Source organism: Macrotis lagotis, chromosome X, assembly GCF_037893015.1.
Source record: "Macrotis lagotis isolate mMagLag1 chromosome X, bilby.v1.9.chrom.fasta, whole genome shotgun sequence".
NCBI classification, from domain to species: domain Eukaryota; kingdom Metazoa; phylum Chordata; class Mammalia; order Peramelemorphia; family Peramelidae; genus Macrotis; species Macrotis lagotis.
In genome coordinates, this window is record NC_133666.1 from 702,441,136 (window position 1) to 702,468,579 (window position 27,444).

The following is a 27,444-nucleotide window of genomic DNA, read 5'->3' on the forward strand; positions in this document are numbered from 1 at the left end:
TGTGTAGCACAGAATTCTCTCCCAGTGAAGTCACAGGCACTATTATTCATGACGCTTTGCTTGTGAGTTTCTTTCACAGAAAGGATAAGTTTTCCAGTAACCTCCTTCATTTCAAGTCTGATCTCTTCTTCTGAAAGAAACAAACAATAAAACAAATATACACGAACACTATATACATATATATATATATATATATATACTCACATATATTTTTATCCCCATTTATACCATTGTTAGAACCTAAACTCATTTACTTTTTAGTTCCTCAGTACTTCAATTTTATTTGAGTAGAACCAATTAATTTAAAATGACACTAGCTTACATGTCAAGGATATATTTTTACAAAAAGTCACACATACAAGCACAATGGATCCTAACAACAAATATCAGCAATGCCTGCGACACATATGACATACTCATGATTCACAACCCAGACCCCAAGCTCAGAATGGCAGAGTGACTTGACCCAATTCCAGCAGCTTAGACTACAACACAATCCCTGGGAATAGATAGACTCTGTTCACATTACTCAAAAAAAATTTCCATTTCCCTTTCATTGTCTATACTTTCAATCTTTTCTTCAGAGATACAATGATATTTGGTGCAGCTATATTAAATATTCTTTCTATTCCATGATCCATCTTACCTGAAAACATAATGTAATTTCCTTGTTGATCACTTTCAATCTAATTTTTTCTGTTTCAGTATCTGAGAATTCCTGAATGCAGAACACCAACATTTTTTTGTTTCACCTGAAGTGTAAGAGATTTTGTTCTGACCCATTACATTTTTGGTATAGCCATTACTTCCGTTTTGAAAATTTATCATTAAATGACTCAGCTCACTAAAATAAAATTTAAATACTTCTAAAAACACAATTTAGAAAATGCATGGTATTCTTTACATCTGAAAATATGTGTCTAATACAGGAATTTGAGTTACTTATTTTAAGTTAAGAGCATGCTTATCTTAGATCTCTTGCAACTCCCTTTCAATTTAGAGGTTCACATGTCCTTTAAATGATTCAGACAATGGTCAAAGGGATTTCAGCTAAAAAAAACATTGTTAATGGCAGCTTAAACATAAATTGTCCAATTTGGTTACAAAGATACTTATCCTCTGGGAAAACAAGTATGTGCATGTTTCAACCTTAACAGTTGTATTTCTAAAGTGATTCCAAGGGGCCGCTAGGTGGCACAGTGGATAAAGCATCAGTCCTGGAGTCAGGAGTACTTGGGTTCAAATCCAGTCTCAGACATTTAATAATTATCTAGCTGTGTGGCCTTGGGCAAGCCATTTAACCCCGTTTGCCTTACAAAAAACCTAAAAAAACCCCAATGAAGTGATTCCAAACTATCGTGACCAATACATTGATTTTGGGGATCATGCAGTGATTATGTCAAACTCTAACTGCTTCTAAGTATAACATATTCTTTTACATTCTCAAGTTAATTTCTAATCATTTCCAAACTTCCAGAAAGGTTGGACATTGGTGTCCAAAATGATCCCAGGCATGCAAAGAACCTCAGTGGCTATCTATCACTGCACCAGAAAAGTTCTCTCATTTCTAGCTTACCTTGTAATCACAACTCATCAAAATTTAATCACCAGATCAAGATGTTACTTGGGTTTGCATTCTTGAAGGAGTGATGGCAGGTCATTTGAAAATCATAGTCGCTAGGAATGCACAGTAGAGGCCATTATGAAATCCCTGTTGCCCTCCGTACCCTTTCTACAAAAATTGTTCTTAAAGTGCCACTCACTGAAATGCAAAGGTTGTTTACTTATTTCAACTTATCCTCTATTTATACTACTCATCCACTGTCTGGTGACTTTTCAAAGGAATTCACTGGCAACATGAGTTAATCATTCAGTGGAGTTTCAATGTAGAAATATCCAGTTTATCAGTGAAAGAAAAATAAAATTATGTCTGAGGAAATTCCATCTTTTCACACATGAAGATTATGAAAAAAACTAAAGCAAAGTAATATTTGCAATGATCTGAAAATGCATTTCTTAAGTAGACAACTTGCTTTGAGCCCAAAGAAAGATAAAACTTTTTAATGATAATTAGTAATTCATTTTGACTTGTCTGAGAGTTAAAAAACTAAATTTCCATCACTTAGTAGGAGCTGGCTAAACTCTTCATCCATTTTCCACTTTAAATATGTGAGCATTTTCACTAAACTCAGATCCTGCTGACTCTAGGGCAGGTGCTCTATTCACTGTACCACCTACCTGCCATACAGGCAAATAATTGCATTCCAACTTGTCAACTACCCTGGTATAACCTTCAGCTAATATCTCATTTTTTTCTAATTTTCACTCTCTTCCACAATAATGACTTGCTTCTTATTACCACAAATAAAATCATTTCTTTCTAATCTTTAAAATACTCTCACTTGATTCAGGCATCCCCATGAGATTGTATCCAAAAGCTTTCCTCCATTTCATGACCAAACAGGTAGAGAAAGATTTTTCCAATTTGTGTCTCCAACTATGTTCCTTTGCTTTCCTTGAAATTTTATTTCTTTCTCTTTTCTTTTTTTTCTTTTAGCTCTTCTGAGAACCCTGTGTAATATATAACCACCATTAGACACAAACAGCTATATCTAATATAAAATTAACCTATTTATATATTTCTAATTATCCATTCTTTCTCTGCTCATTTTCCCTTTATACATAATTTGAGTATTTTAATAAAGAAAAACATTACTAATAATCTCAAAATTGTGAAAATTCAATGACCATTCTTAAATCTAATCCTTCTAGATTTTTCTACAGGCTTTGGCACTGCCAAACTTCCCCTTTTCTCAATATTTCCCTCTCCAGAGCTTAGTGACCTTTTTTATTTCCTGGTTCTACTTCTCTATTTCCAAAAAGAAAATCATTCTCTTTGCTCCAGCCCTCCCATCTTTTTAAATTCCTGATATTATTGAAAGCATCTCCTAACTGTCCAATACAATATAATCTTCAACAATTCTCACACCTTCCCATTCCTGAGTCATATATTCAACCTTTTGCAAAGTTCTGTTGATCTTGACTTTGTGGCATGTTTCACAAATAAGGCTTTCTCTCTCAACACTGTCACTGTCTTGTGTGTGACTGTAGTTATTTCATTCCTGCGATTTTGTAAGATCCTTACAAAAGGCTGGTTGGTCTGCCTGCCTCAAGTCTCCTCCCAGTCTAATCATTCCTCCACCCAGTTACCAAATTCTCCTTCCTAAAGCTCTCACTTGACCATATTACCATCTTCTCAAAACCCCCCAGTGACTCCCCAGCAAAATGATCAAATATAAAATACTATCTAGGCCGGTTGAAGCACTTCAACTCCAGCCCTTCCCCTACTCTGGCAATCTTCCTTTTTTTTGAGCTGACATTTAATACTGCAAATTCTCATTTTTATTTTGAATTGGCCAATGAAAAGAGAACCCTTTCCAATAGTTTGAATAGATGAAGAACCTGTCAGAGTTGAAACAGACAAAAGAGATGGGCAATGTTCTTTTGCTATAATAATTAAATATGTTCTCTAATAAAAGAAAGATCTTTTTTCTCCCATTAGGAAACTTTAATCATATAGAATTTTTATTATGAATTTACACTTATTTTTCTAACATCTGTATTGAATTTCTGCTGATAACTTTCAAAATATGTTTTGTTTTTACTCTGATGACTTCTTTTCAAGGGCAATAATATAAATAGGACATCATAGGAGTTCGAAAAAAAATTCTTATTTTGGATAACTGTACCTAAGATTTTTTTTAGGAATGAATTTTCAAATATGATATTTCTCCTTTGAAAAATCTTTGGGACCATTGAATTCAAAACAACCAAAATATATGAAAGCAGAAACTCTTTAATGTTTTGGAAGCCCAGGGGGTCATGCATGAATTCATTTACCAACAATTTTGTCAGTTGTGTCTAGAATTTCAACTGCAATTCAAAGTGATCAAAATAGAATTTATTAATTTATCTTTTGAGTTATTATCAGCTATTAATGGACCCTGGACACAGCTAGCTCTCTATCCCCCCAGTGTCTGTCTCTGAAATTGAAGGTATCATATCTAGTCTAGTGACCTTCATCAAAACAACAACAGTGACCCACTGAATCATTTTGTCACCTTAAGATTACTCTGCTCTTTTCAAAAACTCAGTCAGATGAAAAAGTTTCATTAAATGTGTTTTGTCCAAATAATACTGGTCCCAGATGACACCCAGTTCCACCGGCAACTATGTGATTTTCATAACTGTCCTCACCAAACTATCAAATTCTCTTGATGACTTTGGCTGCATACTACACCTCAATGACCTGCTCTTTAAGGTAAATACAAAGGACTTTCCACAAATACAGCACAAAGTATATAAAATACATATATTAAATATATATATATATAAATGTACATTCACTAAAAGTATTTCTGAGTACTTCAGTAATAAATACTTTTTTTATAGTTACTGGATGGATGAATGTAATGCCATCCTGTAACTGGAGAACACTTGTAATTATTTGTTATAAATAAATAAATCTATCCATCTATCTATAAACATATTCATATACACAAACACATCAAGCAAAACATCTTCAAATCAAAGGACAATATAGCCAATATTTTCAATATGCACATCCTGTTGTAGTGCAGGACAGGAAGGATCTTGACCCAAGGCAGCTAAACCCTGTAATATAGAAAAGACTATATTTTCACAGCCTCTTGTGGAAAAAGGTATTCCAGTTCGATCCAATAAGAGTCTGTGTTGACAATCTACCAAGAGAAGGCTTCTATTTTTACTTTAAAGAGTAGCACTTATTTGAATTTTTGTGGTAGGCATGACCTAAGTAAAGAGATAAAAAGAATCTCTTTTGATAGCAATTATGATATAAAAGTGAAAAACAACACGTCCTGATCTCCATTTCAGCCCAATATTCACAAAACTGAGGATAAAAAACCAAAAACCATTTTTACTAAGTCATTTGCTCACAAGTGACTGATACTTCAGCTTCTCACTTCAAAAAAAAAAAAAGAAAAGAAAAGATGACATTTCAATTGCTAAATTCTTTAATAACCAGAGGGAAAGGGATTTGCCCAATTCCATAACTAATTTCCTCTAAAATTTTTATTATTTTGGTAACGGAGAGGTAAGTTGCATTGCTTCTGCACTTGAAAGAGTAGTATCGGATTTGATCTCCACTAGATATGCATCTACAGATTTGAATCAGTGGTACACAAATGGCCTAACAATTTCAGATTGTTTAGGTACCTGAAAATATAATGTCAATTAAAAACTATCAGAGACATGGAGATACAAAAGACCACCTCTGAATTCTGCTAGCACAAAACTGATTTCAATTCAATAGGTCTTAGATCCAGTGTTGGGGGATAAGAAGATACATAGAAAGGCCCAATTTTCCTGGCTCCATATTCAAGAACAAAGGGTAGAAAGTCAATCTGCTCTGGGGATATGGCAGCAAATAGCTGGTAGAGATTGTCCACCTTGTGAATTTGGTCTTTAGTCCCAAGTCAGAAAAGGTGATGAAAAACTGTTTTGATACCTTGTATTGATATGGTGGATGGACAAAGTGGCTTTCACGTTTCTCTTGTATTTGGTATTAACAATATCACAGAGTTTCTTCAGGAAGTCAGAGTATAGGTGATTGGACTTACTAGGAAGTGTGTGAAAGTATACTAAGACATATTCTTTTACAAGAACTTTAGCGAGAACATGAATAAAATAGAAAAGAGCCTTTTCCATATCTATTAATGCTACAGGAATGTTTCTTCCAACCACCACCATCACTGTGCAAGTACAATTATCTACACCTCGTTGATAAGACTTTTAAAGAAGCAATTTCAAATAGATTTTGAGTTCTTGTTTGACATAGCCAGTGATGATAATTTCTTTGAGGCTGTTTCTCCAGTTGCCTCTGAGAGCTGTCTCTTATCAACATCTCCTTCCATTTGAGCAAAAACTTGAGACCTAATGAAGGAATGATCAGCTTCCAAGCCTTCATCTTCCTCTTCTAGATTGTCGTTCAGAGTTCCTGATTTTTCATTGATTTCCTGATCTGTCGCTTTGGTACCACTGGCTCCCCTTCAGCATTTCCAATATCATCAAGACATTACAGCAAATAATGGCTTTCTTCTTTTAATGTCCTTGGAAAATATAAAGGCAGTAGCTTTCTGTAGGTGGTCTCTTCAAGAACAGAGACAGTAAATATTACTTTTTCAATGGTGAATTTCTAGGAATCTTCTCATTGAGCAGAGGCTATGTGGGTAGCATCTTCTAAAAAATGACTTCTTTGGGCAAAATTGATGACCAATAATCCTATAGAGGGCATTTCCTGCCTTGTTGCCAATTGCAGCTCATTCCTGTAACAGCTCTAGGAAGCTTTTAGCTGCAGTGCAATGGCAGCTCTTGTCTTTAGGTCCCACAGTAGGAATGATGAAACAGGCAGCCAGACTGAATCCTTCCACAAGGTTTGCTTCCCCTCTTTAGCGATCTTTGAGTTGCTGGCATTCTTCCTTCAAGCCAGACCCAGCCAGCATGAAGATGCTCTATGACCCTGACTTCTTCTAATTGAGTTGTCACTGTTGGTATGGCTCATAGCTGCACACTTCAGTCAAGGATGGCTAGGTAGCAGAGTGGATAGAGTATTGGTCTTAGAGTCAGAAGGACAGTGGTTCAAATCTGACCTCAGACACTTGACTGTTATTAGCTGTGTGACCTTGGGCAAGTCACTTAACCCTGATTGCCTTACAACAAGGGTCCTGATTCCTGTTTTTTTTTAGGTTTTTTGCAAGGCAAATGGGGTTAAGTGGCTTGCCCAAGACCACACAGCTGGGTAATTATTAGGTGTCTGAGGTCAAATTTGAATTCAGGTCCTCCTGACTCCAGGGCGGGTGCTCTATCGACTGCGCAACCTAGCCGCCCCTCTGATTCCTATCTGGCCTCTGGACCCAAATGGTTCCAGAAAAGAAAGTGGGACTGGTGACTTAACCCAGCCTCTCTTCACTCAAATCCAATTCATATGCTTGTCATGGCACAACTTCCCTGATGTCATGGTCTTCTTTGAAAAAGGACAAATATTATGATTATAATTATGATTGTTACACTTCGGTCAAGCTACATCTCCTTTCCAAAAATCACTTTCTACTGCAATGTTTCAGTTAGAGTTTCTGAGGAAATGACTTCCTCTGCTTCACACCATTCTGAACAGCTAACCACCAAATTAGGAAGGAACACCCAAAGGTTCCACGGTATAAAATGTGACTCTAATTTCTTAGCAATTTAGTTTTTAATGGAAATTTGTGTTTTTTCATTCAAATCGTGGGAATGGGGCCAGGATGGGCGAGGATGGGGACTGAGGTCCAGAACAAGGGCAACTGCACCATATAACCCTATGCCACTTGTTCAAGAGCAACAGAAATGGGTAAAAATCATACAGCAGAAAGTGACCTGATGTGAGAGACTCTTTCAGTCCTCCTTTACCCTATTTCTCCCTGTATATGATAGAATCCAGTGTATGGAACTTCTTTCTGTTCTGGGGGGACAGGATGTTCCTCCTCCAGACTCCTTGGGTTTCCCTTGTCATTCCCATTGCCTAGAAATGCTCTCCCTGGCTTTCCTGATGCCCCCAGCTAGAGATCATCTTCAGCAATGAGCCTTTCCCAGTCCTCCTTAATTTTAGGTTCTTCCCTCTCTTGCCCAGCTTCAAATTATCCTTGTCTATAGTGAATTTCTACATAGACACTGGCATATTCTCCACTCACTCACTCACTGCTCCATGGGAGCAGGTCTTTTACATCCATTTACATGCTTTGGGCTTTGCACAGGGTCTGGGACATTATAGACAGTTTGATATTTATTGACTTGAAGAAGGTTTAGGAAAGAGCCCATAGAGGATAAAGTAATAACATTTTTGCACTTTCAGAAGAATTCCCTGTCGCCAACTTGCAAACAATGACTTATTCTAGGATCATAGATCAATTCCTAAAGGGAGGTGAAAGGCTTTTGAGACCAATCCCCTCATTTTACAGTTGGAGAAATTGAGACTCAGTGGTTCATTGATTGATGCCAAAAGCCACAGCCAAGAAATATCTGAAAAAGAATCCCAAGGCTTATCTTTGTGCCTCCAAGTTTAGCCCTTGCGTCACTCTAATACATAAAACCTGATCATCGCAGCTTTCATAGATTTGCTTTCCTCACTCACCTGGACAGCAGCTCCTCAGATCTTCCTTGTACCCACATCCATGGACCTTCCCTTTGCTTAAAATAAGAGATGACATCTTTTCTGGGAACTGGAAACTCTGGGCAGGAAATCAGTTGGGGATGAAGATGGAGAGAAATTTGGAATTTAGTTCTTTGGGAAAGGGCTACAGATACAGAGCTGCTGCATTTTGAGGATCATTCCAATATGCTCACACAAAGGAGTTTGGACTCACCCAAAATAGGATGAGCTGTAGCACCTTATTGAAAATTGGTCACTCCTTTTGCTCCTCACTCTTCATCATCCCTACACCCATTCTATCAAGTTCCATTCTGGTGGAAACACAAACTGAATAAAGCGAGTTCTGGTGCAAGACCAGCCCCAGGCCCCAGGAACAGGGACCTTGAGGAAGCAGCTTTTGTCTTGTTTCTCTTTCCTGTCCCTCACACCATAAACCATGTAGGAAACTTGGGTACTGTTCATTTGGGGAGACTTCACCTCTTCAGGTAAGATTCTCCTGGTGCCAAGTCAACAAACTCGAATTGTTCCAAATTCTATTTCTTGACCATGCAGGCCATGCCAAATGCATGCAAGACCCCCAGGGTGGCTCCTAGGCCTCCTGAATAGTATTCTCAGAGCAATTATTTTTTTGAGTTCTGTGGAGAGGTAGGAGAGATCATGGAAGTGGGAAATTTGGTTTGGGTGCAACTTCTTCATAGAAGCAGAGACTCAGCGCACAATTTCTATTCTCTATAAATTATACACAGCTGATAGGGCAGTGGAGCAAGCTATAGGCTAGAGCAAGGAATGCCAAACTCAGACAGTTACTAACTGTGTGCCCTTGGAAAAATCACTTAGCATCCATTTGAATCATTTTTTCAATTGTCAAATGGGGATAACATCACATAACTTGGAAGGTTATCAGGATGAAATGACATAATATTGTAAAGGAAGCACTTGGCATATCACCTGGTAAACAGTCGGCAAAAATAAATGTTTATTCTCTTCCCTTTCTTTCCCATCATCTGTGCTACAATTTGGGGGCAAGATGAAAGAAGATGAAAGATAAAATTGCCATACTAAGGACAGATGGGAGCTTTAAGCTATAAATTAGTGCTCTTGGAAAGAAAAATATTCCAAATCCTAGAAGCATCCCAAAGAGGAAGGGGTTGCAAGGAAAAGCTGAGCATATTTGGCAGGAAAAATTCATGTCCGGGTTGAGGTTAAACTAAATATCCTTGATATGATTCCAAAGTGATTTGATTTTTTGATCTGAAGCTAGCTAGAAGTGATGAGACAGTTTCAGGAGCAACAACAGAGATATTTTGTCTCCTTTCTTCAACATGATTCAGAGTACATTTTGGAAAGCCAATCTTCCAAAGGACCCAGTCTCTTAGACACAGGAGACCTTTTCTCTTTCTAAATCGATCAGTGCTCCAAACCTCCAAAGAAGAGAATGCCTATTAATTGCAGACTCAGTATTACTAGGGGAAGCGTCCTTACCCACAGAGAGCAGATTCTGCACATTCTCCAGCATGACCTCCTTGTACAACTGTTTCTGAGAATGGTCCAAGAGGCTCCATTCCTCCCTGGTGAAGACCACAGCCACATCCTTGAATGTCACTAATTTCTAGACCATCAAAAATCATCAGGTATAGAGCTGAACGACTCTTGAGAAGGAAAGAGTACCTCCCTAAACAATTCTAGATGGAAGCTGAAGTAAGAGAAGGGATTTGTCTAGAGGTCATACCCTACATGAGAATCAGAGTCAGCTCTAGAATCCAAGGTCATTAAGAGCCCAAGGGAATTCTGAGAAATGGATGTTATAGGTCAGTTGAAAGAAAGCTGAGAAATGACTTAGAACATAAGGTATCACCTTGGGGAATCTGGGAAAAGGTTTGTGGTCTACCTGGGAGGTGGGAGGTGGATGTGTGCAGAAGAGAGAAGGTGATGTGGAATTTCTTCCTCATCAGACCAAATAGGAGGGAATCCTGAGAAGATGATGATGTGGGTCAGAAATTTCCAGACCCTTTAGATTTCCTCCAAGAACTGAAAGAAAATCATCATGAAATGAACAAAGTGGAGTAAAAATAAAGAGATAAAGTCTAGGAGGACAACTTGACGGGACTCAGAAAAGAATGAAGGAACTGAGGTTTGGCCTGAGGAAAGTGTAGACACATCACCGAATTATCCAAACAGGAGCCCCTGAGAGAAGTGCAGACCTCAAGAAATTTCACCTCAGTCACTTAAATCAGTCTGAAGCACAGAAGAGAGCCGGACAGTGGTTACTATTGGATTGCACTTCAGGCCTGTTTTTGTAAGGGAATGATCCATAAGGAAGGCATTACCAGCTTCATGAACTCTCTCCTATGACTACAAAAATGGATCTGGTTGCTCCTGTTGGAAATAGGCTACACTCACCTGAAGTGGAGAGGGGTGGGGGGAGACTGAGGTTCCCAGGGATCATTCCCTTGTGTAGGTAGCAAGGATCAAAGTGATTCCATATTGTCAAGTTACTCCATCTTGTTCCTGGTCTTTATCTACTTTGGGGTCCTACTTCTCCCCCACCCTTGATAGATCCATAAATGTGATAGCCAAAGCTCTTTCTATCAGATGTTACACCTAACCAAGGAACATTCTAATTCTATGCCTTTCTGATAATCAGGGAAAAGGCTAGTCAGCTGGAAAGTCCTTCCCTTCAGTTCCTCTGATTAGAAAAACCTATCTTTCCCACCCCATAATCTTAGTCCCAGGCTGACTACCTTTGGGATCCTACTCTGGGAGATTACTGTTTGTCAGACTTTAATAATAAAACACTTCCAACTTCTACCTTTGGCATTTGGATTTGACTCAGTACCTGCTTGGGTCAGGCCTTGGTCCTCTGCAGACTGGGCCGGGGAGGAAGAAGGATCCCAGAGGAGGCTAGAGTTTTCCCTCCTCTACTAGGGTAGAAGACTGGCCTTCAGGAATTTTGAGGATGAGGTCCTTTAAGGAGTTAAAAAATGGCCCTGGCCCTGCCCTGAGGAAGGTAGCTGGAAGGGTCAGGTTTGGAAATGATGTGGGTCTGAATAAAGAGACTACTTCCTTCTCTTCCTTCTTCCTACTCTTCAGCTCCATGGCACAATGGGTAGAGCACTGTTCTTGGAGTCAGGAGGACGGGTGTTCGAATGCAACCTCAGACACCTGACACTTGCTAATGATAAGATCTTGGGTAAGCCACTTTACCCTGATTATCTCATATCTGGGCCATCTCCAATTATCCAGATTCATATCTGGCCACGGGAGTCAGGTGGCTCTGGAGGAAAAAGTGAAGCTGGTGACACAAGCCCACCCAACTCAAATCCAATTCACATGCTTGTCACCTCCCCGATTGTCATGATCTTCTTCAAGAACTAAGGACAAACATTATTAATCATATTCTTCAGAATCTTCCTCTCCCCACCCTCCTACAGAGGCAGAAGGGGCTTGGGATTCCAGAAGAGCTGAGACTAGGCAAGAGCTTCAGTGACTCCTGAGTCAAAGTTCTCCCTCCAAATGGTCCCCAGATAATATACACACACTCTATTCTAGACTATGGAGAGAAAGTATGGAAGGTTGAAGATGGGGAGGCTCTGGAACAGAAGAACCACCAGGGGAAGCCTGAGGCTGGGAGAGGTCCAAAGAAGTTGAGTGAGAAGCTCTTTTTGCAATGATAAAGAAATGGAAATTGAGCACATGCCCATCATTTGAGGAATGACTGAATAAGTTATGGTATGTGAATGTTATGGAATACTATTTTTCTATAAGAAACCATGAGTGGTCAGACTTTAAAGAAGCATGGAAAGAATTACAGGAACTGATGCTGAGTGAAGGAAGCAAAACCAAGAGAACTTTGTACACATTAACAACAGTGTGGGTTGCTCAACTGTGAAGGATGTAGCTGCTCTCAACAATTCAGAGATCAAGGATGTCCCTGTAACACCTGTTATGCACAATGCCCTCCACATCCACAGGAGAGGAAAAAACCCCACAGAATCTGAAAGTATATTATGTTCACTCATCAAAATCTTCTCTTTTTTCCTTCCTATCTTATGGGTTTCTTTCTTTTCCCTTAGTCCTAATTCCTCTTACACAAAACGACCAATATGTACATGTTAATCACAAATGTACATATAGACTTTTACCAGATTAATGTGGAAAGACTACCATAACATACAATTGGAAAAATAAAATATCAGATAAAAAAAGAAGTTGAGGTACTGAAGCAGGAGGCCTGGATAAGGGGAACAGGAGTAGAGACTGGGAGACAAGACATTCTTTATTTTCATTTTTATCTTTTTTTAGGTTTATGCAAAGCAAATGGGGTTAAGTGGCCTGCCCAAGGCCACACAGCTAGGTAATTATTAAGTGTCTGAGGCTGGATTTGAACTCAGGTACTCCTGACTCCAGGGCCAGTGCTCTATCCACTGCACCACCTAGCCGCCCCGAGACAATACACTCTAAAAGAGCTCATGGCAGGCGGTTATGGACATTGGTTTGTTTGAAGGGCTCCAGGTGGACACTGAGCCTGAGATAACAGGATGCCTGGGTCCTGAGATCTGAAGAGGAGCAGGGGAGAATATGCTGGTACCCTCTGGTGGAGCCTCTAATCAGAAATTGGAGACAAGACCTGTCTAGGATCTGATGGGGAGGCAGGTCAAGAACCAGGAGTTCAGATAAGGGGAGTCAGGAAAAGCTTTAGTGGTTTTCTTCAAGATGGGGTCCTGGGGGAAGGAAGGCAGGATTCTTGGCTTCTCAAAGAGCCAGCTCTGAAGGCAATACAAATAAATCTGTAATGAAAAGCTGGGAAATGAAGACACCGGGGTCCTGGTAGGAAGGCTGAAATCAAGACTCCCAGATTACTATGGGCAAAGTCTGAAGCTGGGGAAGGTGTGACCCAATGATAAATCTGAGGTGAGCCAGGAAGTTTGAGAAATGATTGGTAATCTGGAAATGAAAGTGTGGGGGGACAGCGGGAGGTGTTCTAGTACCCTGGTTTGGGGGGGGAGGAGTGCTTCCACAAGACCTAAAGGACACTCACCATGAGGCCAGATGATCCAACAAAGATCAGGAAATATGCAGGGCTCTGGTTCAGACCTACCTGGGGCATGCAAGCACAGAAATGGCTCAGCTCCAATGGAAGAAATGACAGATCTGAAACTCAGGCAAGGCAGAGTAATCTCAGTTCAAAGACTTCCTGCTACCCACCAGAGTACTCTGGGAGTGTCTTCCTAGCCCCCAAAGCACTATTTGTGCAGTCCCTGGGGTCCCTAAAATCCTCCAATCACACCCAGGGTCAGGAGTTCAGGACCCTGCCCATCTCTCCTTCCCTGACCTCCATCATGTGCAATGCCTTCTGACTGTAAAGATTCCTTCTTCCGCCCAAACTCCTCCCCAACTTCACCTCAGTCCCACCTCAAATTATACCTTGGCCCCCCCTACTAGGATGCTCATCTCTGAGAGCTCCTCCTCTCCAATCCTTTCACCCCCCTTCCAGATACAACCCCTCCTTCTCCTGTCCTACTAAACTTGCAGTTCACCAGCCCACTTTGAGGAGGTGGCAGCAGATGGCTCTTAGAAACCTGGGAAGCCACGTAGCTCTTGTAAGTGTAGCTCCAGGTTGGAGTGAACTGAGTCACACGTTCTCCTACTGTAACTGTCCTGTGAGACCCTCTTCAAGGAGACCAAAATACACTTCAAATTGGGCTTTGGGGTGATAGGATGAGGAGCTGGAAGAAGAGGAATGAAAGGTCCTTGGATCAGAAGGACTTGATCGTGCTCTGATTGTAATCAGTCTAGAATATCAGTGATAGTTGAAAGAAGTGATGGTTCTGGGTCAGATAATTCAGAAGAAAAACTAAAATTTCAAGACATTTGACAATGTTGTTTCATGTTTTTCATCTATAACATTGTTTATGTAATTATTAGACTTTGAATCTTTCTCCTTTTCTCCTCAAACATCTGGAATAGTTGAGAAACCATCTTTAAAAACACTGGAATTTGAAAAAATGATGTCAAGATGATGAAGAGATTGTGTCCCTAGAAAATCAACCTCTCTTCTGATCTGGGTGCTATTAAATTAGCAATTAGGCTGTAAGAGTTTATGATTAAGTTTTGAAAACTGTTACATCTTTAATTTTGTATATTTTACTTTAAAATAGACAAAATAAATAACTCCTTGAGAAAAGAAAGGACCTTGTAAATTCTTCTATTTATGGCATTAGAAACTTACCAACTAAGTGCCTGAGAACCTTCTCTTTAGGCAAGGTCTTCAAATCTTCTCAGCCCTAGGGAAGAAGTGTCCTTCTAAAGAAGGCTGTCAGTTTATGAAGTAAAAGATAACATTGCCTGACAAACCTGTTCCAGACTACTTCAGTTTGGACCTAGCCCTCAAATACAGGGGAAATCAGATTTTTAAACTTTAAAAATAATCAAATAAGGCCAATTAATAAAAAAAAGGGAAATAATGCATTAGGGAAACTGATTTTTTAAATGGATAGAAGATTTGAAAATTTTCAAGTCTGGGGGGATGGAGAGCAAATACCTGTAATTTTGTGAATTCAGTAAAGGAAATATACCACTACTCAAAGTTTCTATAAACAATAAAAGGATAATGAAAATAATAACTGATTGGATAGTCATTTTTTCTAGCATGTTTGATTCTACCTGACCACTTTGGATGCTTTCTTCAAAACGATACTATGATGTTTGACTCCTTCCTTTTCTACATGATTTTATAGATGAGGAACTGAAATGACTTGTCTAGGGTCACACACCTAGTAAGTGACTGAGACTGGATTTGAATTCAGGTCTTCCTGATTCTGGAACCAGCTCTCAAATACAGAGCCACCTAACTTTCCCAACTGGTCAGTACAGAATCAGTTTACAGATAAGATATATGAATTGCTTGAGATAACATTGTGAGAAGTCCTTGTTTCAGTCTTTGGATCTTATTGGGTTTGTGGTCAGCATAATGGAGGTTCTTAGTTAAGGTCTCTAAGCACCAAAACCAAGGGAATCCAATTTTCCAGCCACACAGGGAAAAGTTTAAAGCTGAATTTCATCTGCCTTCTTACTGAATTAAGAGTCCTGCATCTCTCTAAGCTCCACTTGTACTTTACTTTTGATAGAATTAAATGCTGCCATTCTAGAAATGGAGGAACTATCCTGCTGGTAAACTCTTTGGAGTTCTCGTTTTTCATTTAGCAGTGTCTGGCCACAGTGTGGCCAGCTGTGTGTTGGCTCAGCTTGGGAGAGACCCAAGTTATCATGGTGACCTAGTACCATCTACTTGGCTTTGGGATCCCCATCACCTCTTCTTGAGACACTTCTCAAGAACAGTCCACCTAGTCAGTTGACTGACCAGTCACAAACTCTAATCCTTTACTTTCAGCTATAAACTTCCCCTATATTAATAGTCAATAGTCAACATTTATATTCTATTTTTAGATTTGCAATGCACTTTTCCAAGATCCCACTTGCAGTAATTGCTTGATTGAAATTGAAAAACAAACATTTTATCCAACCAAATTTTACATACCAAAAATTAGCTTTAATTTTACCTGAGAACACTCACATTGAATATTTTACCTATGTTAATTCTGTGACCCTCATTACATAGAATAGACAGCCCTTCAGGCTGTCCGACTGACCTCATCTGACATCCAATTGGATAATCCCCATTGCCTTTTCTAAGTGATAGCTCCTCAAGAATTATTATCTGGCACTGAAACACTGGCATCTGGCTTTGAAGCAATAGTGGTTCAGCCCTTACAACTTTCTTTGTTAGCATTTACACTGATTCTAAATGTGCTTTTGCAATTTCTTCTGCTATGGGGAACTTTTTAAAAAAAAAATAGGAGTCGTTAAACTCTAGTTGAAAACGGATTGCCAAGGGGCAGCTAGGTGGTGTAGTGGATAGTGCACCAGCCTTGGAGTCAGGAGTATTTGAATTCAAATCCAGCCTCAGACACTTACTAATTACCTAGCTGTGTGGCCTTGGGCAAGCCACTTAACCCCAATGCCTTGCAAAAAAACTAAAAAAAAAAAAGAAAAGAAAAGAAAAGAAAATAGATTGCCATGGGTCCACAGGCTGTAACCCACCCTGATACTTGTTAACTATTTTTGTCATGTCTTATGATGCCCAGAGAGAGGGAGTCAGGTGCCAAGGCAGCTGCCCTTTAACCATTACTCTTTCCCCCCACCTCTGATTCTATTATATCTTAAGCATGTCCTCTTCCTCTGAACTTGAGTTAAAGCAGGATCTTGGTGTTCCACTGGTGCTTGATGGGTGCCAGACCCAGAACAGTGCCCAGACTTGCCTTGACATACCCTTACGGACTTTTCCAAGGGCATATCTTCACTCCATGGCGGTGTCTCCTATATTGTGAGTAGTCAGCTTCTGATATGTTTTAAGAGTCCAAAGGAGAGTTGAGGTTGGGTTTTTTGTGTGTTCAAAACAAGAGAATACTTTGGGTCCCAAGAGGTCATTCCTGGGTATTTTCCCATTTCCTTTGACTTCAGATAGATTTTTGCATTATGCTCAAATGCAAGGAATCTTAACCTCTTTTGATCCTGGTAGAAGCAGCTCATTGGGAGGTCTGAAGTATTTTCAGGCAGGAGGGTTAGAGCTAAAGAAGTGAGAAAAATCCCTTTCAAAGAAATCATTTCCTGATTTGTCTGACACCACTTATTGAAATCAATTTGGCCACTCAATCTACATCTATTGCTGTTCAAAGATTTATTCACACAGTAGGGACTTAATGGAAAGTATACCCAATCCATCACTTACACTTTTCAGGGCAAATGAATCTGTCAGCTTAAACCTTCTTATCATCTTCAACCCCACACCCCAGTCACCCTGTAAAGAAACATGAAGCGGGGAATGGGAGAGATTGACAAAAAGGTTCTTCCAAACAGGATTTTGAGTGGGAAAAGCTTCAATTTTGCTTGTTGAATATTCCTAAGTGAAAATAATGCTACCAGAAGGGCATCTATTCATTCTAGATCTTGGTATATTTTAGTTAATTGTATACTATGTCCTGTCTTTGCACTATCCCCCTTTACATACATTCAGGTTTAGGACATGCAACAAAAAAGCTTTAGAACCTTTGGATACTCCAGTACCCCCAGTCCTAACTAGTGATGAGTGCTTTGTAAAGATCTGGCAAAAAACCCATTGGAACCTAAGTGAAGATAACCCTTCTTGGTATTCTTGGACATTCCAATGTCAACCAAATCTCAAAGTATGGAATGCTAAATCCATTGCTTGAGAGTTCAGAAAGATCCTACAAGAGAAAAGGACCCTGAGCTCTTAAGCAGAACACTGGGATATCCAGAAGCTGAATTTAGACCTCAAGGGGGCCCAGGTATAGGCTGGTTCTCACAGACAATCCAGTGATTACAGGACATGCTAGCAATGATATGTCATGCAGAAATCCTCAGTGCCCCTCCAACTCCTTTAGTCTCTGCAATAATCCTAACAAGCCTCTCTTCTGGTCTCATTTCCAGGAATGTGAATAGCCCTGAGCTCATGATACATGAGGGTCCTTGACTTGGTTGGTTTCAGAGGGCAGATCTGGGAGCCATGAGTAAAAGAAACAAAGAGGCTCATTTAAGATAGATGTCAGGAAACACTTCCTAATGATTAAAGCTGGTCCAAAGGGGCATGATAGGTGGTGGATCCTACTACCTGTGAAGTTCCCAAGTGCTGTCAATGAGAGGCAAAGAAAAGGAATCAGATGATGGCCAAGAGAATGGTGGTACCATTAACAGCATTTCAGCTGGCAAAATAGGGAGTTGGAAAATAATAACAATGACTTCCCTAGAGACACATACCTAGAAAATGTCTAAGGTTGAATTTGAACTCGTCTTTCTCATTCCACATTGAGAACTCTTATCTCCTATGCCCTCTAGATGAATTTAAGAGGCAAAATTAGGCTTTCATTTTCTAATTGTTGAATTCAAGTTCCTGGCAGAACATCCAAGCAGAAATGTCTAACAAATAGTGGGATTGCGGTAATGGAGCTCATGAAATGACTCAAGTTAGAAACCTGTGTTTTAGAATTAAACTTCAAAGCTGAGACAGTGGGTGAGCTCTGCCAGAAAGACAGGGCACTGACAATAATAATGGCTGTCCTTCATTCTTGAAGACCATGACATCAGGGAGGTAGTGTCATGACAAGCACATGAATTGGAATTGAGTGAGGGGGTGTTGTGATAAGTCACTACCAGTCTCACTTTTCCCCCAAGAGCCATCAGGTTTCAATGGCCAGATAGGAGTAAGGACAACTGGAGATGGCTCTGGATGCAAGACAGTCAGGGTTAAGTGACTTGCCCAAGATCACACAGCTAGTAAATGTCTGAGACTGGATTTGAACTCCAGTCCTCCCAACTTCAAGACCAATGTTCTACCCACTGCAGCATCTAACTGACCCTTGGAATTGACCTAGTGGACATCATAGTAGAAGATGCATTAATAATCTGTCATGTCAAGAAAGCAGAGGCAAACAAGATAATTTTCAGTGGAGTTGAGAATCTCACTAGCAACATAAGATATTGAAAACACCTTCTGGAAGCCACCTCAAATGGAGGAAACCCATTTGGAAGATCTATTCAACCTGCACTTAGTACTACCACTAAGCCCATAGACAAGAGCATATTGGTCTCCTTAGCCTAAGAGATGCCTTTGGGCTTATTTCTTGAACTGTTGTATTCTCTCTGGAAATAAAACATAAACTGTAGAAATGGAGTTAACTGAAGTCTTCTTAGCTGTGAAGAAACTGAAGTTTATCTTTGAGGAGTTGTCTCCTCCACACTTCTGAATGCTTTTGAAAAAGGAAGTGGCCCTGCTAGGTTAAAATTACCCCTGAATGTGAACAGCGAATGAGGTGGTGGACACATTTCTACGAAAATAGTTGTGATATTTGACATGGTATGAGTGGCAGATACCTGAATACAGAATATGCTGATTTAGAAATATCAGAATAAGAAAATAAATTATAATTGGATATTAAATCTTCTCTGGCCTCTGGTTACAAGAAGGTTACAAAATGATAGATGAATGAAGTGCTTTTCATGTAACACAATTCTGAAATCCATTCAACTGAACTGATGTAAACTGACTGTCAATAACTTTATATCATATTATAAATCTATCTTCATTATCCTCTACATTTTCTTGTATTGGGATGTTGAGGAATCCTTGTGTATAAAATGTGACAAATAAAAAATGATTTCTAGAGGATGATGCAATTATACCCTTACTAAATTAATTCTTCTTTAGATCTAGATGCCAAATGATGAATTAAGGCATTCAAAGTATGGGGTTACAATGCTGAACAACTTAAATATCTAATTGAGTGTGCTTTGTTTTAAAAGAAATGATGATAACTTACTGTTTGGGAATAATACAAAAGTCCTTGTAAATTCTTCTCAGTAAATTCCTTTGGAGACTTAATAGATTCCTTGGGATCTTCTCTTTGGAAAAGATCATAAAATCTTATCAGCCCTGGGGAAGAAACTATTAAAAGTAGGTCATTCAAGTCTGACTAAGACCTTTCTGTATCCAAGAGGGTGGTGGTTGTTTTGAAGTCTATTTCTCAAATAGAAATAGTTTTTATCTGATAGACTGACCTCTGATGATGAAAATTACAATACTGAAACTGGAAGAGCATGCATGGAAGTTATTCCTCTGAGTCACATTAGCTTCAGCAGACCCTGGCTTTGATTCAAAGTGGTACTCCTTCTGGAGCACAATTGAGAGGGTGATATTGTACAGGTTCATACAATTGTATTAACATTCAGAATTGACAGAATTGAAAGAATTTTTCCATGACTATATTCTTTAAGGTGGGAAAACCATTAGACCAAATAGGTGCAACCTATACAACATCCCTTATGGATATGCATATAGTTGTGAGGAATCCAGTTAAGGGATCACATCTGCCTGAAGAACATGGACCGAGGTTTGTAATATTGTACAGGACTCTACAACAAGAAACGTTTCAAAGAAAAAGATGAGCAAGAAAGAAATATGGCTGCCTGGTATGGTTCTACAAATAGCTAAGAAAAGAAGAAAAGGAAAATGGGCAAGAGAAGGGGAAAAATATACTCAGCTGAAAGCAGAATTTCAGAGAAAAGGAAGGAAAGATTTTTTTCCTTTGCTTAAATGAGAAATGCAAGGATAAAAAGCACACAATATAATGGGAAAAACAAGAGTTCTCTTCAAGAACATAAGAGCAAACATTTTGCATGCATGTAAAGTTTTGTTCAAGATTATGCAAGCTAGGGGGCAGCTAGGTGGCACAGTGGATAAAGCACCAGCCCTGGAGTCAGGAATACCTGGGTTCAAATCTGACCTCAGACACTTAATAATTACCTAGCTGTGTGGCTTTGGGCAAACCACTTAACCCCATTGCCTTGAAAAATCTAAAAAAAAAAAAAAAAAAAGATTATACAAGCTAGGTTTTAGCAAAATTTGAAGGAAGACATCCTGGAAGAATAGGTGGGTTTTCAAAATAGAGACCAAATTGCCAGGATTCTTTGGATTATGGAGAAATTGAGGGAGTTCCAAATACATCTGCACTATAACCCTGGACTGTACATCACAACATAATGTGACAAGTCTTAAAGAGACATCTTACTTGTCTCCTGAACAATGTATATGAGAGTCATGAAGTATTAAGTAGAACTGAATATTGAACAATTGATTGGTTTACAGTTGAAAAAGGAGTATAACACAGTTGCATATTGTCACTTTATTTAATGTGTGTGCAAAATAAGTCATGGAGACTGCCAGGTTGGAATTCATGTTGCTGGGAGAAAAATCAACAATCTCAGATATGCAGGTAGTACCACTGTAATGCCAGAAAATGAAAGGGAAATTAAGGGGCCTCTGGATGAAGGTGAAAGAGGAAAGTGAAAAAGCTGGTTTGAAGATGAATATAAAAAAAACACTGAGCATTTGGCAGTTGGATCCATCACTTCCTGTCAAATGGAGGGAGAAGAAATGGAGGTAGTGTCAGATTTTAGATCCTTGGGGTCAAAGATCACTATAGATAGTGACTGTAACCATGAAATTCAAATACCTACTTCTCTGTAGGAAGGTGTTCAGAGAATTATGATTTTCATATTGATCATATATGTGTAATAAATTGACTTACAATTGAGTTTCTAGAGACCTAAGAATCAGAGCAAACAAAGCAGCATGGAGTAATTTATTAATCCTGAGAAGTCTGCATCTTTTCCTTGACCAGTTTTTGCCTATGTTAAGTGAAGTGAATCAGAAAACTGTGAATCCTGTTCTGTACCCAAGCAGAATAAGGCTGCATTGCAAAAATAAATAATCCACTTGGGCATTCCCACAGGACAATAGGGCACCTGTGTTGCCCTGCTTAGATGATCACAGTTCTCCAAACTGATTGTAATTGTTGTATTGTGTGGCACTAGCAGGCTTAGCCTAAGAAAATTACTCCAACCCTAAACACTGGTTATTTTGTGATCCACCTTCAATCATCACTTAGTATCATGTATATCATTTCTGCTTCCCTTTAGGTAAAGGGGAATAATCCCCATTTGCAAATCTGTTCCTTACAATTAAAATCATTAATTAAACTACTCCTAGAATACTGGCACTCTGTCTCTGGCCTGCTCTGTTCTGTCCAGGTTAGAGAGAGTCTCAGTAAAATTCTGCAAACAAAAGCAAGGCTGCACAATATACTCAAAAACAGATATTGCTTTGCTAACGAAGTTCCACACTCAGAGCTTTGGGTTTTCCAATAGTAATATAAGACTGTAAGAGTTACATTATAAGGAAATATGAATGCCTCAGAATAAATGCTCCTGAATTGTGGTGCTGGAGAAGACTTTTGAAGTTCCCTTGAAGAGCAAAAAGATAAGATCAGTCAATACTTAAAACAATTAATTCTGGCTACTCACTGGAGGGTCAACACTAAACCAGAAATAGTTTGACTACAAAATGAGAACACAGAGTTCATCAGAAGCTACCCTGTTGTTGGAGGGATCAAAGGAAAAAAGGAGAAGAACAATGCAGAGGATAGAACGGATAATGTCATGGAAACAATGAACATGAACTTGGACAGACTTTGAGAGCTAGTAAAGGACTTCTGTGTTATGTTCCTTGAAATCACAAAGAGGTGTACATAACTGGACTACTGAACAACAATAATTGTTTATAAACTTACAGCATCCTCTAAGATGAGAGTAAGGACAGTGAGGTGGCACTGTATAGCATAGAGCATGGGCTTGGAATCAAAGACTCAACTTCATGATTTGAAATTCATTCTAAGTAAGACACTTACTATGTATGTCATCCTGGCAAATCACTTAAGCCTGTTTGCCTCCAGTTTCATCAACAGTAGAATGAGCTAGAGAAGGAAATGACAAACTGCTCCAAGTATCCTAGACATGTCCTTTTGTTAAATTTTATTATTAATTTATGGGATAAAAGATATTCTCAAACATAGTACAATAAAAAGATGATTGCATATAAAACTGCATATCTATTATGCACAACTTGCTCTTCCTTTCAAACATAATACAAAGTTACATAACTTTGTTATTATATCTAACAGGAGATTATGTAATCTCCTGGTTTAGACGTGGCTACCATTAGACATGACTCAGTATATGAGTAAAATTTTTCTACACCTATGTTTACATATCAGCTCTTTCTCTGGATGAAGATAGTCTTTCTATTCATGCCCTTGATAGTTAGTTTGGGTATTCACTGGGAGACACTGATGACTTTTTACTCAGTTCACCCAATCTAACTCTTATTTACTAAGCCTTACCTTAAAGACCTCAACAACAACTAGAAATGTGCTAAAGCAAATTCCAATCAGGAAAGAAAAAATTACAATTAGTTATTTTTCCTACCCATCATGGCTTTAGGATGATAAATAGAAAGGTCTATGCATACTGGAATAGGAGCTGGTCAGGAATGGCAGTTATGAGCAACTAAGGAGTGCTGGGGGCACATTCCTGAGTCCAGGGATATTAAGATGTCTATGGATGGGAGCAGCTAGATGGTACAGTAGATAGAAGCACTGATCCTGGAGTCAGGAGAACCTGAGTTCAAATGCAGTCTCAGACACTTAATAATTGCCTAGCTTTGAGATCTTGGGCAATTCACTTAACCCCATTGCCTTAAATTTTAAAAAGATATTTAAAAAAAGAAAAGAAGTCTATGGATGAACATGCAATAAAAAAGAACTCAGGTAACACCTGAACTAACACTTGGAACAGAAATGGGAGCCACTGCACAAATCTGTTATTTATTATCTGGTCACAGCTCTACAATGGAGAGAAGTAGCTGTGAACAAGAGGTGGCATTTGAGTACTAAACAAAGGAAAAGGTCCCAAAACTTGGACTTTTTGGCAGTGTTTCCAGGAACAAGATGCAAATGAAGCTCCCACCTTCAACTCTGAACATAAACCTGCATGAAACGATATGGCCAATACCCAAGATCAACAGGGAGCAAGAGGAGGAGCAGTTATATTCCTTTGAATACAGAGAATCTGTAAGTAGAAAAAGTGAAAGAAACTAATAGTAATCTACTGAAGCTCAACTATATTTTGTCCAAGAGAATCAAATTTGGACTTGCTGAACTCTGACCAAGATGGGAGTAAATAGACCCCCCCTTTGGATCACTCCAATTGGGAAGTGCTGACAATGTCCAGATCTCCAGATTGAGCTATGAAAATAGCAAAAAGATAGTGATAATGATAGAAAGACAAATTCAAATTTTAGTTTACAATACCATAAATTTCTGCAGACTGAAAAAAAAGATTTCCATTTCACATGTATGTCTCTTGTCTGCCTACCCAACTTGACCAGAGTTAGAAAAATGGAGAATGATTCTAGTTAAAATCGTTCAAAGTCCCCAGAAAAGATTTTATTCTCTTGAAACCCTTTTGCCTTTTGATAATCAGGTTAAAAGAAACAGTGAATTGTATTTACCAAGACACAAAACCACGTCCTCCAGAGAAGTCATTGAACACCTCTTTGACTTTCCAAAATTTTGAAGGGTAAAACTTAGGAAGTTTTTTTAGAGAAATCACAAGGTCTCTTATTAGCTTAGTGTGGTTACTTATTTTTTACAAGTGTTCTGCTTTGCCTCAAGTTTATTTGAATTCCATCCTCAACACATTGATCATTGGGTCACAACAATTAGGAGATAGAAAACATCTCATATTAAAGAGAAGGTTCTTGACTGTTACATGCATTGTTCTCAATGTAGGCTGAAGACATGCATATCGGTGACCTCTGGGAAAATGTAAAGTCCCCTAAATGCCTGAAATCTTATACCCTTCTAGAAACCACTCTGATTTCTAGATTAATCAAATGTTTTCCTATTAATAGAAGTTCTTTTTTTTATTTTCAAGACATTATGCTTTTGAGAACATACAGTTAATCTTTTACGAACCTCTGTATTTCCATTTAAATTCCTTCAATCATTCAGTCAGTAATAAAGGTTCTTTCTACTATGAATTTTCTGATGGAAAATAAGCTTTGATTTTTGCCTGAAGGCTTTACCACATTGATTACATTCATAAGGTTTCTCTCCAGTGTGGATACTCTGATGTGCAGTAAGACTGGTCTTCCACATAAAAGCCTTTCCACATTGATTACATTTATAAGGTTCCTCTTCACTGTGGATTCTATGATGTTCAGTAAGATGGGCCCTCTTAGTAAAAGCCTTTCCACACTGATTACATTCATAAGGTTTCTCTCCAGTATGACTTCTGTTATGTACAGTAAGACTGGACTTCCATGTAAAAGCCTTTCCACATTGATTACATTCATAAAGTTTTTCTCCACTGTGGATTCTCTGATGTTCAATAAGATTGTCCCTCTGAGTAAAAGTCTTTCCACATTGACTACATTCATAAGGTTTCTCTCCAGTGTGGATTCTCTGGTGCTTAACAAGAGTACCCTTTAATGAAAAAGTTTTTCCACATTGATTACATTCATAAGGTTTCTCTCCAGTGTGGATTCTCTGATGTGTAGTGAGAAAGTACTTCCATGGAAAAGTCTTTCCACACTGATTACATTCAAAAGGTTTCTCTCCAATGTTGGTTCTCAGATGTTTATTAAGAGAATTCTTCCGTGAAAAAGTCTTTCCACAATGATTACACTCATAAGGTTTCTCTCCAGTGTGGATTCTCTGATGTTGAACAAGATTTCCCCTCAATGAAAAAGCCTTTCCACATTCACTACATTCATATGGCTTCTCTCCATGTTTTCTCTGATGTTTAATAAACGAGAGCTTCCTTCGCAATGTCTTTCCACACTGATTACATTCATAAAGTTTCTGTCTTGTGTGGATTTTCTGATGTCGAATAAGACTGTCCATCCTAGAAAAAGTCCTTGCACACTGATGACACTCAAAAGGTTTCTCTCCAGCATGGATTCTCTGATGCTTAGCAAGAATGCCCTTCAATGGAAAAGCCTTTCCACATTTATCACATTCATAAGATTTCTTTTTGGTGTGGATTCTCTGATGTCTAGTAAGATGGGACCTCCATTTAAAAGCCTTTTCACATTGATTACATTCAAAAGACTTCTCTCCCATGTGGATTTTTTCATGTACAGTAAGACTCTCCCTGGTAGTAAAAGCCTTTCCACACTGATTACATTCATACTGTTTCACTCCAGTTTGGGTTCTCTCATATATAGCACAGAATTCTTTCCACATGAAGTCACAGGCACTATCATTCATGAAACCTTGCTTGTGAATTTCTTTCACAGAAAGGCTTAGCATTCCAGTAGTCTCCTTCATTTCAAGTCTGATCCCTTCTTCTGAAAGAAACAAACAATAAAACAAACATACACAAACACTGTGCACACTAACATAAATTTGGTAATGGCAACTTAAGCAATAAATTGTCCAATTTGGCTAAAAAGATGTTTCCTCTGAGACAACAATTATGTGTACAATTCAACCTTATTGGTTATATTTCTGATGTGATTCAAACTATCACAACCAGGAATACATTGATTTTGGGGATCATACAGTGATTATGTCAAAATCTGACTGTTTCTAAGTGCAATATATTCTTTTACATTCTCAAGTTAATATCAAATTATTTCTAAACTTCCAGAAAGATTGAATGTTCATGTGCAAATGATCCCAGGCTTGTAAAGAGCCTTAGTGGATGTATATTAATGCACCAGAAAAGTTCTCTCATTTCTAGCTTGTCTTGTAATCACATCTCATCCACTTAATCACCAGATCAAGATGTTCTTTGGGTTTGTATTCTTTTTATTTATTTATTTATTTTTATTTTTTAGGTTTTCGTAAGGCAGATAGGATTAAGTGGCTTGCCCAAGGCCACACAGCTAGGTAATTATTTAAGTGTCTGAGATCGGATTTGAACCCAGGTACTACTGACTCCAGGGCCGGTGCTTTATCCACTACACCACCTAGCTGCCCGGGTTTGCATTCTTGAAGGAGTGACAGCAAGCTATTTGAAAACCATGGTCCCCTAGGCTTGCACAGTAGAGGCAATCTTGACATCACCATTGCCCTCCACAATCTTGACAAAAACTGATCCTAAAGTGACACTCATTGAAATGCTAAAATTGTTTTCTAATTTTAACTTATCCTCTCTTTGTTACTCTCCTACTACCTAGTGACTTCTCAAAGGAATTGGTTAGTAATATGAGTTAATCATTCAGTAGAGGTTCAGTGAAAGGCTAGCCAGGATGTCTTGTTATATGAACATCATGAAAAAAAGGCAAAGTCATATTTTCAATTGACCACAAAAATACATTTGTCAAGGTGATTACTTGTTATGAGTCAATGGAAAAATAAATCTTTTTAATGATAATTAGCACATAATTTTGACTTATTTGACTTTAAAAAAATCAAATTTCCATCACTCAATAGGACCTTGCTAATTCTCCATCCATTTTCCACTTTATATGTAAGTGAGCATTTTCATTGTATTCTGTTTAAAAACCAGAATCAAACCAGTATTGTAGTGGATAAAATGCTGGACCTTGGTTCATGAAGATCTGAATTCCAGTCCCAATTCAGAAATTTACTAGTCCTGTGACACTACCCAAATTCCAGGATCTCTATAATGTATTTCCACTCACAAGCATTGTCATTTCCATGGATCAGGTCCTGTTTTTAAACTGGACTCTGAGCTCTGGAATAGCAGAAATGGTCCTTTCCCCTTTATTTTTAACTCCA

General features: G+C 38.6%; 1 protein-coding gene and 1 pseudogene across 1 annotated transcript in view; both read right to left on the reverse strand.

Moving 5' to 3' along the window:
* Window positions 1–27,444, reverse strand: part of LOC141497216 (uncharacterized) — a 56,884-nt gene that overhangs the window by 11,910 nt on the left and 17,530 nt on the right. Inside the window, 2 exon segments of the mRNA XM_074199864.1 lie at window positions 13,416–13,421; window positions 24,729–26,045. Of these exon segments, the coding sequence (XP_074055965.1) occupies window positions 13,416–13,421; window positions 24,729–26,045 (1,323 nt within the window).
* On the reverse strand, window positions 137–13,331 carry LOC141497068 (ganglioside-induced differentiation-associated protein 2-like; annotated as a pseudogene).